General features: G+C 37.4%; 1 protein-coding gene and 1 long non-coding RNA gene across 3 annotated transcripts in view; one reads left to right on the top strand and one right to left on the bottom strand.

The window, feature by feature from the left end:
- The window catches only part of gna12a (guanine nucleotide binding protein (G protein) alpha 12a), a 29,285-nt gene extending 23,093 nt beyond the window's left edge, over positions 1-6,192 (bottom strand). The window contains exon 1 of the mRNA XM_056752013.1: positions 4,868-6,192. Coding sequence (XP_056607991.1) covers positions 4,868-5,188 — 321 coding nt within the window. The 5' untranslated portion in view covers positions 5,189-6,192. The remainder of the gene's footprint in view (positions 1-4,867) is intronic.
- Positions 5,094-7,537, top strand: LOC130425678 (uncharacterized). Of its 2 annotated transcripts, none has more exons than XR_008907090.1 (3): positions 5,094-5,207; positions 6,246-6,407; positions 6,736-7,537. It is a non-coding gene; the product is annotated as an uncharacterized LOC130425678 (long non-coding RNA). The 2 variants fall into 2 exon arrangements; XR_008907091.1 differs by having other exon boundaries at positions 5,095-5,207; positions 6,201-6,407.
- The last annotated feature ends 5,238 nt before the right edge of the window (positions 7,538-12,775 follow it).

Here is a 12,775-nt window from a genome sequence, read left to right as displayed (position 1 = left end):
GCAGAGGACGCATGAATTTAATCCGTTCTGTCTGAAACTTGTTTGGTTTGGTGCAACTGGTTGGTAAATTGCTCACTGTTTCCCCATACACGAATGATGGACAAACACGTAAGTTACTAAATACTAAAAGTATGTAGTAAACAGATGAAATGATTCACTGTCAACAGTGTCCCCTTGCACACGAGAGGATGGAGATCGAGAGATCTTTAATAGATGAAACTCTTCTGACAGATGAGCGAGGGGTACGAGAGGTGAGATTTTATCTGTGACCTGACACGCAATTTCCATTTCAGGTCACTCTTAGGATCACTCTCCCATCAAAAACAAATTTGTAAAGGGCCACCAAGGACTCACAAAAGTGAATGGATATATAGCTCCTGATCTAATACATTTTGACGTGATTTACTCAATCTACTTTAGATAAAAAAACATAAGCCATATTAAACCGAGGTGCATCAACTCTTATCTGATCTACATGAAGTTTTACTTCCAACCCATTTAATGAATCACATTTAACACATGTAAAGCAACAGGATTTTTTTACGTTTTGAAATAAAGAAAGAAAAATCAAACACAACACCTGCAAGTTCAATCAAAATCTGTTTTTCTGATTTCATCTAATCTTTAAAGGACACATTAATAGAAAAATAATTTTCAGCACCCTTTACAGTTCATCTCCTCAAATTATGTCATGATACCCAAAATGCATGCTGTAAGGATCTGTAATGTGTTGACTATCTCTTGGACCTCTGCTTCTGCAACATAACACTATCCTTAAAACAACCAATAATTTGATCGGCATGTAGACAAGGATCAGCTCACGTGTCTGTTAACCTCTGGGACCGTGTGTTCAACCTGTTTCTTCAGTTTGGGAAAGGTCTGGACTGTGGTTGCTCCTGAGTGGTATCAGTGAACCAAACATCATTGGTCCTGTCATCATCCTTAAGGCTTCAGAGGGATGGACTGAACTGCTGGGTGATGACAAATGGTCAGGGGGGAGATGATGGGACAACTGAATGGTCATTGTTTGGGGCATTCGCTGTCTGTAAGGAGAGGCATTTCCGCCTGCTCTGAGTACTGTGCGATACCAAGAGTCCACAGAGACAGCCATTGTGGAGCTATTCCAATCTGACCTTGACAGAAACAAGGTCACCAGCCTAGTTTTCAAGTAGAGTATATGACATACTTCCTCTTTACAAGCCATTTTCGAACACAAATGGTTTGTCAGCAAAGAACAATGTTAATTTTTTACCCCAATTATTTGTTTTGCATACAAAATACAACTATAGCCGATGATTATAACCAATAGTCAATGATTCAGACTGATGTCTGCTAATGTCCATTCTGAAGATTAATTAATTTTAACTTTCTAAATGTTTTCAATTCATATAATGGCTATAATATTGAACATCAAACAGGTGATGTTTCTTAACATGTTCTATACACGGAGCACAAATCATTGCATTTTCTTGTTCTCTTTCGATTGACAGGATATATCGCCCCTGATCATCGGCTGTTTTTGAAATGTCACATGAAAAATACCCATACCGATTATTAGCTCACATGTCCCACAGAGGTGTTTTCTGAGAGGGGTGAAAAGAAGCAATGGTAGAAACATAAAGCATTGTTCAGATTTGTTGCACTCAATTTCTCTTCTCTCTTGACTGGATTATGCGGTCATTGGATCGTGTTGTCAGTGCCAACACATACATATTGTCTGTTGTATTCTGCTAGTAGAAAAACTAAATCTCAGAGATTTCTATGACGTTTACATTTCAAGTTTTTGAATTTGTTTACATGTTTTAATTTGGTGGACATTTTCATCTAAGGTAGTTTACAGTAGAGTCTAGATTTCTGACATTTGATCTATAGCTTTGGATGTGTTCGCTGGGATTTGATGAGCTGTGCTACAGAGAAACTCTGTATATACTAGCCATGGGTCGGTATGATAACCTTTAGCAAAAGTGTGACCGTTTCACGGTATTGCAATTAAAACACTAAAATGTGTTATTTTCAAATGTCTGCGTATACAAACAAAAACTTTTCAACTGGACACAAATCAATTTTGTTTTAACCAACATTCATAGAACATATATATCAGGTAAAAAAAAACGTACGATTATAAAAGTCTTTCAAGAAAAGGTTTTTTGTCATAGCCTATATATTAGGCCAAAACTTCAAACATTGCATTACATGACTTAGTTATTTATTTTTGTGTAAACACAGCTCATACCTTAGAAACAGTATCACAGAAAATGTTTGTTGTTTTGAAACCTTGACTCTTTTAAACCTTGATATAGCTTGAAACCGGTATTCGGCACATGCCAAATACACACACATATACTCCAAAACAGTGACCTGAAAATTACCTTTATCATTACTGAAGAGATTATGACTTTTTTATCATTTTATCCCTAGCTCACTTATCACTCTGTGTTGAAGGTGTCTTTTTGAAAATAAACTGATATGAAATCCAAAAAGAAATCTCAGTTATTCAGATTTTCTACCCAGGTTCTTCAAGGGGTTACAGGAGGATATGATCGCAATCAGCCTCGGCAGAACAAAATGTCTCAGTTATGACCATGTACGACATGGGCTCCAGGAGTCACTCTTTCCTTGAGACAGTACACAAGAACGTTTTGGGATAATACGGTGTAATATGATGTGATATTTGACAGTTTAGCTGATATGTGCAGGGTGGATAGAAATGTTGAAGGAAGGAGATGAAATGTTTGAAAGAGTGCATCAATATCTCCATATCAAGCAAATCCTTCCCCAGAGCCAAACCTCTGATCTGGCAGCACTGCTTTAGACCAAAATGTGGGTAAGATAACAAGAGCAAGCACATGAATAATTATAATTTCAGTTTCCAAATTAAATGAACGAGCATCATAGTAAGCCAAAATAGAGACGTGTTTATGTTAAGAATTAAATAAATACATTTAATTACTGAGCTGGTTCAGGTTCAAGTTCAGGTTAAATGAGTGTTTATAAGACCTATTGTTTAAAAACACCACAGCAGACCACAATACAGGGATGTGGATGAAACAATCTTCTTCATACTAATACTAGTCAATCATAATAGCCCATCTCTATTCTGCACGCATTTACAAAGAATGACGATGAAGAGTATGCTCAATGCATTGTCATGTTCTAAGTCCTTGAATGAAAATGCTACAGATGCATTGTCTTAGATGGGGAAACAAACAGCTTTTGATCAGTTATATCTCTAATTTTGTAACAAGGGAGTTAGCAGATATTAAAGCATTTATTGTGCTCGTCTTATCAGATATAACTGTGAGCACATCAATTGTCAACAGTAAACTTCCCAAAGGCAAAAATATAAAAATCTATTTAGAGATTAGGAGTAGCAGGCACAAGAGCTAAAAGAACACAGAAAGGAAAAAAACTAACAGAAGTCTTCTCTATCTGGATATATTGAGACACCCAAAGACACGTGAGCTCAGAAAGCACATGAGCTGATCTCAATGATAAGTCAGAGACAGCTGTAGAGCGCTGTGTAAACTGTGATTGTTCATAACAGACAGAGATGGACTTAGACAAAACATCTCAATGTGCTGCTAATTGCACAGATCATTATGGTTATCCTTTGCTTTATGACATTTAACAGTCTGCAAGTTTGGTGATTACTGGTTTGTAAAAACTGTTTTAACAGGAAAGGCCAATTGTTGTTTCACCGATTAGTCCAACATGCCTCAGGCAGTCATCTCACAAACACATTTTCACTCCTTTTCCCGTTAACTGAGCTGTGTGAGCTGTGAGTCAAGCCACTGTTATTAAACACAGGCAACTTAAATAGACATGCTCACAGGGAAACGAACCAAGAATAATCCCCCAGGATTTAGTTCTGTGCTGGAGCAGATGCCTGAATCAACCATTAACGTGACTAACACAGCATTTTAAGGCAAACATAATTGGTAAGATAAATGAGTGTTAAACATGGCAGGACTCACCCACCGCTATCTTGGGCCATTGTCCAAAACATATCATTGATTAAAACCTAGGCAGATCTTGACATTTAGGTATAAATGTGTCTTGTGGTTTGACAGCGAAAGTAAAAAAAAATAACGAAAACAAACAATGATCAATCCCTGCTGTCTTTCCGAAACTACGTATCTCTGTATTTTGTGACTTTTATTCTTCGCCATAAGTTATTGTTTGTCACCTTTTATGTTTTTCCACTGGGTTTTGCAAATATCTAACCAATAAAAATTAGTAAAGAGTGCTGGTTAACTTTGACAACAAAGAATGTATGTCCAATGTTTTATCCATTTCCTGAAAAACAGCGAATTTGGACATACAGGGTTTCAGAAGGACTGCACTGTTATGCCTTTTTTACATTATAATATATATATATAAATACTTCATTATTAACAGTTTGTTTTCTAAACTTTTTGACACGTGTAGGACACATTGACAGTATATTTTTGCCAACTACTATGAATATGAAGCACGAATGTGATGCGTGTCTTGACAGTGATTCATGAATGTGGGATGTGAGATCACCATGAAGTACAAACCTGACCAGAAAAGTACTTATTTTAAAACTTGTTTCAAAAGGATTTTGCATTTGTCTGTTTTTAAGTTCTGAGGTGCACCTCTGTTGCTACTTATTGTGGCAAAAGTGCATATAACAGCACCACAAAAGCCAAAGTTTGTACATGGTTGCTGACTTATAAGGTGGGGTAAATTCATGTAAATCGGGGCATTCCATAAAAAAAATTACAGATATATTAATGAGAAAAATTTAACACATTTAAGAAACGAGACAAATAAAAAAACAGGCATTAATGACGTCAAACACACAAAAACAACACAAACAAGCAAACTGTCGTCAAAATGATACCTTGATGACATTCTCAAAGATGGTGTCCCTGAAGTCCAGCCGCGCTTTCTGGTCAAACTCTTTCCCGTGAATGATCCTCATCTGTTTGAGAAATGTGGATTTTCCGCTCTCGCCGGCACCCAGCAGCAGGATCTTCACCAGACGCCGCACCGCGCGTCTCTCGCGCGCGAGCATGGCGTCGATCTCACGGCTACGCCGCTTCGCCTCGCGCTCCTGGTTGACGTCGCGTTCGCTGGCTCGTTCTTTACCGTTATTCCTGTCATCGTGCGCGGCCTCAGCGGGCAGCAGACACCGGCTCAGGGTGCGCACCACGCCAGCCATCCTTTACCACTTCGGCACGGTTAGTAACCACCTGATGTATTCATTAAAGCTCCAGAGAACTTACGTTTGTGCTTTGCTCAAATAACTACATTGAAAGAAACGTCTGTTGACTAAAACACCTATCCTCGCCGAATGGAAACACGGAGACCAGACTGACATGATAAAGCCATATCTGAAATAAAGCTGTTACCCGGAGGTCCTTCACCGGCAAAGCGACCACTTTTTTGTACGTCCGAAGCTCGAGAAAAAGCAGCCGGCTAACGAACAAATCCGTTGTTCTTTATCAGTTTGATAATGAATAAAAACTGGTGGTAAATGTGTTTTGCTAAGTGGTATTTAGCAGAAATAAGCGTATTCCCTTATTCTGACGTCCCGAAAGTTGATTCAGAAGGAGCGCGAGCGACTTTCTGAATGTTTCCTCGGTCTTGGGAAGTTTATTCCTTTGGCCTGACGCCCCTCCTGCTGTTACGCTCAGAGCCGTTAGGAGGCGCCAGAGGCACAATGGGCGTTCAACAGGAAGGGGGGATTCCAGTGTCAGCAGTGTCATTGTACTACTGTGGCCCCTTGCTGTCTCGTGTACTATTGTCTGTCAGTCAGCGCTTGTTCAAACTTCTCATATAACCTGGCAAAATACAATGAGAGAATAACTTGGAGACTTTATTGGGCATTATTAACGGCCTTGATATGTAGTTGTTAATGTTTAAATATGAATATAATGCCTGGGTTACAGCCAGCCCTACTATTTTTTTTATAACCATAGCCATGCCATCGCCCCAAAGACGTCATATATTTAGTATTTAATTCGATGTCTAAAAGGGTTCATTGGTGTTGTTAATGTATGAACAAGAGGGGAAGATCATCTTATACTAGTATACTTCTCAGTTGACGTCGTTTTAAAACAGCTTAGTACAAACAAACATTGTGCTATATGCTCAGGTCCTCAATGACAGGCGTCCTGTATTTGCCCCTCGTGTTTTAATTACTGTAACAATCAAACATTGTCAAATCACAGTTCAATGATGGTTCAGCCTCACGGTACCCTCCACTCCTTGTGAAGGAAACAAGCGCTACAGGTCCAGAAGTCTTTTGACCCGGTCTGATCAGAGGGATGAAGGAAGGAAGTCGAGTGACCGCATTCCAGAACCCCTGTCAAAGCCAAGCCAGTCGAAGAGCGAGTGTCTTCACAGCACCTCTGTCCTTTGAGATGCAGACCTCACAGGTGTCCTCATCCAATCGTGATAGAGATATCTTACTAATACATTATTTGCATGTTGCTGTACAATGTTCATGATGTGAAGAAGAGATGTTGGTCAGTTATATAATTTTTCACATTTTGGGGTAAATCTGAAAAAGAAATCAAATTTGCTTGTGGGCTCTAAGGTAACCATGCCAACAAAATGTAAATGCATGTATTACATGAAATTTTAGCATGTATATGTAGTGTACCAAAGCATCAATTTGCTCAATATTTGCTTTTAATGAATTCAATTTAAAATTATTTAAATTATTTGACAAAAAGGGAAAATAACAACGTAAAAAACATACAGGTTTTCCACAAGTTGTCAATGACAACCAAATGGCTTCATCACACCTATTCCCAACGGGCTGTGGAAGAACATCAAGACAGCGAGTGTCCGCAGGAGAAGCTCTGAAAGGAAGCCATTTTAACAAGATCCTTTACTGGAGGGAGATGGATTTGGCACCGTGTATGTAACCACCGTGACCCCCATTCAGAAAGAATATTGGGACGCCAAACTTGTGAAACATGTTCATTGTACTAGTAGCGTTTGTTTTACATTGACACTTTTATATATATGATAGGTATTAAAATTAATTTTGTAACTAGATAATGTTCTGAAGGTCTTGTTTTCTAAAGTCTTGTTAGAATATATGTTTTGTATTGTTTATGTAGGGTCATCTTCAGGACCATAGGTCACAATCACCCCATCATTTTAGCAAAATCTGTTTTTATATACTGTATTTATTGTTTGTTAATATGTATATCTATTGAATATGTACTGTAAACTTTGTTGAACTTGAAATATACACAGCATATTGTTCCAAAAAAAACACATGCTATTGTGTATTGTACATCACTAAGAAGTTATGTGTGTCACACCAGGCTCCGCCCCACTTCCACGATCACATTCACCAGAATTCTGAGCACACGACCTCGCACAGCACCATATAAGCCAGCCACATGGACAGTCTCCCCAACGGAAATGGACTCTAATAGATGTTATTCAACTAACCAGTTAACCTGAACCTATCCAAGTCTCCTAGTGTTCCAATGATCTCCAAGTCTCCGAGTGGGCTCCAACGATCCCTATCCTCTGTTATCTCCAATGATCTCCGCTCTGTCAGTTCCATCAGTTTCTTCTTCACAAAAATTAAACATGGTTTAAAACTAAAGTTACTACAGTTGAAACAAAAAAAAAACATTGTTATGCCAATAGTAGTCAATGCACCATGACAACATGGTTACTACACTTTTACCACTTTTACCGTTCATTTCCGTAAGAGTATGCTGAACCAACATGTTGATGTCATTATAATTATGTTGTAGCCTGTTGTATCTGTGTCTAATGTTCGGCTTGTTGCTCAAACAATTTAATATATTACTCATTGATCGTTACTCTTTTTAATAGTAATAATATGTAAATGTACTGTAGGAGCTCTTCCAGTCTCAAGTACCACCTAAACGCAAATCATCCCTTAGCTAATGCGAAGTAAACACAAGTACATCTCATTGAACATCATTTATTTTCATTACCAATTATCATAGTAGAACAGCTTTCTCAAGCAGTTTGTGATGCATTTCGGAAACAGGAGATGAGCCCCTGGTCTAATGCGCCACCTGGATTGAGAAACCCGTTCTCAAAGATTATTTGGGTAGCACACATATTCTGAATGCCTGCGGCAGAATTCAAATGAGACATTTATCTAGATAATCTAGATTAATTCCAAGATTAATCTAGATTAAAAAATAATAATCTATGCCCACCCCTACTTATTATACAATTCATTGTAATATTTCCTCACCATCACACAGAACACTTAGTGAGCCCCCCCTGCTGGTCTTACTTACATCCTTCACCAGGGTTATATTTGACCTTTTCTATTTTCTTTTAAGTGCCATTTTATAGGAAGGGCATTGCTAAATTAGTCTTTTTGAGGCAAGGCAGCTGTTGTGAAAATTAACATTTGTCCAGAATGGGCTGTTAAAGGGATAGTTCACCCACAGAAAACTCTGTCATCATTTCTTTGTTCTGATGTGCAGAGAGAAACATATTTGGACGAATGCTTGTAACCAAACAGTTTTTTGGTCCTTTTAACTTCCATTGAGATTTTTGGTAGTCAATGGGGGCAAAGAACGGTTTGTTTCAAAATATCTTTATCCGTGTTCACCCAAACAAAGAAATGTATAGAGGTTTGGAACAACTGGGGAGTGAGTATTTCATAAGAGAATTTTCTTTTTTTGTGTGAACTATTCCTTTAAAGTCAAAACCTGCAGAAATATTTTTAAGGTGATTTGACATTAAATGGGAAACCCTAAAGGACAATAAAATAATATTCAGCTAAATGATGTCAATGTGCGGAAGAAGATTTATGATTCGTGATCCATTTGGTCCATTTGGACTTTTCCCCCAATATTTTGGAATGTGCATTACCATATGATGTATCCTCGGGCCATCACGAAGATGTAAGGGAATGGATATAAATAAGATTTATGGTAGGAAGACAAATAATCCTCCTCTGTGTTCCTCATGAAACTTTCCAAGATAATTTAAAACATATTTATCTTACATTTGGTTTGACGGTGAGTGAGACGGGCAGAAACTAGCAACACCAAGTGTATCAGTAATGCTTTAAAAATGAAAACAAGCACTTGATTTTGTTTTCCGATATGGTAGGATAGCCTCTGAGGGCAGAGAAAGACTCCTCGTGTTTCCTGTTGCTTTAAAATGCACTCATAGCTGTTCACTCAGCAGAGGGCAGTATTAACCTGTGCTTACTTATGAACGTTTGCTTTAAATCATATTTTCCTCATGCATATACATCGCTTGTTATGATGAAGATGAACTCTGTCCACTAGATTTATGAAGCCAGATACAGAAAAGTAAAGCGTACGGTCTCACTCGCATGTAAAAAAACCTATAATGAGCACATTTATCAAAGCTCTTGTCCATGAAGAAATGTGTGATCATTATTGTTGCATTTTGCTATTACAGTGTTTTCTGACCTTTTAATCACATGCCAAAATATAATATATATATATATACTGTCAACATATTCTACAATCTTTCCATATTTAAATGTTAGATTAAATGCCCACCACAATACCATAGCAACACAAAGACATTCCCTCATAAACAGCACAGGAGCAGTTGTGAATGGGCTAATATTGTAACACTAACCACTTCCATGTGAATAAAGACTTCTGAAATTAGCATATAAATAGTTACTTTTTCATTCATTCATGAAGAAGCAAGAAACTGATTACTGTTGCCCGATTCAGAGTTCTTAAACCTGTTTGTGAAGTACATGTGCACATGGAAAACATTTAATGGAAAAGCTTTTAAATTGATGTTCAAGCAGGAGGTTAATTGGACTGGGTTTTGGAGGAAAAATGAAATCAACATCCACACAAATGACAGCTGAACAGGCTTTCAGACCATGATTACACATTTTGATCACCAAATCAGAAAGTAACACACAAATATACAAATATCGGTACCTCTCATTGGCTATAATAGCACTTCATAGCAGTCATCGAAATAACTATTACATCCAACCTTTTTTTCATGCCATACTACTGCTGCCATCATGCAGGGGCACCAGTGGAGGACCATGGAAATCGAACGTATTATAGCTTTACATCATCACAGGACTGCTCATTCGTTTAAAGGTCCAGTATGCAAATTTTTGGAGGATCAGAAATGCAATATAATATACAAGACTATGTGTTCAGAGGTATATAAAGAGCTTACATAAGCGTTGTTTTTGTACTTAAAGAATCATAACATTGACTTTATCAGCTTAGTAATTAAGAAGTTATTTTTCACCTCGTTTCCAAAGAGTTTCCAGAGATGTGTTATAAAAGGTAATATCCATACGATATTTAAAAAAAAAGGAACTCAGGGAAGATATAAACAGAATCAGAAAGAGCTTTATTGAAAAGTTTGTTTGCACATACAAGGAATTTGTTTTGGTGACAGGAGCATCCAGTACACAGAAACAGCAACAACAGTACAAAGAGACCATAACACAATAGAATACAGTAATCTTTATTTGAACAAACATTTGGCAAATATACAGATTAGATATTTTAAATACATTAGGGATTCGGAAAGTGTAACAGACAGAATGATTAGTATGCGATTCAAAGCTTCATCCGTCCAAATAATACGAGATAAGAGTTAAACTAAACCCAGCGGGCATGTGGTATCTGTGGACTGTGGCTGGATTCAAATTCTTATTAAAATGTCTAATTATACAAATAAAGCAACACTTTCTGATTCTAGCATAATCATTTAGATGAACTATAAGTGTCATGATTAGAGGTCTATTTGCGTTCACAATCCATAACTGATAGACACAATTTAAAAAATATTCGTTATTAAACTGAAAAAATATGTTGGATTAACATAAAAAATATTTAAATACGTTGCACATATTAAAGTTGTGCTTACTCAGCATAATGTATCTATGCTAATGTTGCCCAGATTTTACATGGAAAAGTTTATGTTTTTGGCAGGAGAGTGAAGCGAGGGAGATTAAAAAGGGGCCCAAAGTACGGTGTATGTTAGATAGAAATAGTTCATTCTAAGGTAATAAAGACATAACGCTCAATTGTGTTAGGTCTTTATACACCTCTGAACACATAGTTATGCGTATTATATTGCATTTCTGTCAATAGATCCTCCAAAAAATGACACATTGGACTTTTAACTGAGCTTAAAGTGATATTTCACTCTAAAATATAACTTCCGTCAGCATTCTGTCACCCTCTTGTCATTTCAAACCTGAATGATGACTTTCTTTCATCTGCAGAACAAAAAAGAAGATATTTTGAAGAATGTTGATAACTGGACTATCACTTGCATTGATTTTGTATCAATACAATAAAGTGAATGGGGGCCAGTGATATGGTTACCAACTTTTTTCAAACTATTTTATTTTGTGTTGTGCAGAAGAAAAATGTCATACAGGTTTGATATGACAACAGGGTGAGTAAATGATGCGGTAGGGCTGTCCCTTAAATAGAAATTTAGGAACGTATAATTCAGTGTGAATTATACATGTGTCTGTATGACACATTCTATGTGTGTGTGTATTTATGGATATTATTTCTCTCTGTATCATAAATAGTGTGCATGTACTGTATAGTTCTGTGTGTCGTGTGTGATTGAGACTGTGCATGTGTGTGGAATGAAATGTGTCTCACAGGACGACAGAAAAATGAATGTAAGAATTAAATAAGTGTATGGTAAAAACAAGCGATCAAATCTGTCCATCGGGTGAGAAAAATAAACTTAGTTTGACCTTTTTCTCAAGTAGATAACTCAAGTTTCTTTTTCTTACCCCATGGACAGATATTTTTGCTTGTTTTACCATAAACGTACTTAGTCCTTTATTATTTTTCATAAAACAAGACCAAATATCACTGTTCTTGTCATGCAATTGTATTTTGATTTAAGAATGTTTTGATATTTACAAAACAAGACAAAGGCGCTTGGTAAGAATGTCATTTTTTGCAGTGAGTTTTGCCAGGACAAGCACTCACATTTCTTTAGAAAATGTAGCCTATCCAGTAAAGAAATTACTCTGGGAACTGGAAATCCTCTGACAAAACACAAATCATTCATGTTATCCCAATTTGAACATTAGATAACTGAACATGAAAGAAACATGTGTTGAATTAACCCAAGTTGACTGAATGTGTAGCAAAACTCATTTTTATTCAGTGTAGAATTGCAGAGAGAGCTGTTTAACTTCCCAAGAGAGAAATTCCGAAAGAATAACATATTCAGACTAATTCAACTGTATTTGGTGAACAGCGGTAAGTATTCATTCTAAAGTGATAAAATGAACACGAGTCACCCAAGGTACCAAGGGTGGTGAAGCTGATGAGCAATGTTTTTCCAATCAAAGCAATGATCTTGAAAATGTGTATTTCTAAATGCCTGTAACAAAGGAACAAAGTTTTCCGCACACCCGAAACCGTATTTAACGGTGCGGAAAACATATTAGCGTGTGCTTGATTGAACAGCCAGAAGAGAAAAGCCTTGGCTTCTCATAACAAAGGATGAGTGGGATCTGATTGCTTATGAAGTCGTGGGTGAATTAGGAAGCGTTAAAGCACAGCATCACAGCGTTGCACGGCAGATACAGATGGTCTAGGCGCAAAAGTTCTGATCTCGGTGACAGACACACTCCGTCACCGAGTCTTTTATGACATTTCGGCTCCAGCGCCCCTTACAGATTTGACTGATGGATGCAGGGAGCGCCACGTTTAACAGATTGGTAAGCCATCTGCCACGGCGTAGCGACACGCTTGCGATGTGCGCCACACTTCCTGTAGCG

Source organism: Triplophysa dalaica, chromosome 7, assembly GCF_015846415.1.
Source record: "Triplophysa dalaica isolate WHDGS20190420 chromosome 7, ASM1584641v1, whole genome shotgun sequence".
NCBI lineage: Eukaryota > Metazoa > Chordata > Actinopteri > Cypriniformes > Nemacheilidae > Triplophysa > Triplophysa dalaica.
Note: the sequence above shows the minus strand (reverse complement) of the source record. Positions and strands in the feature narration are given on the sequence as shown.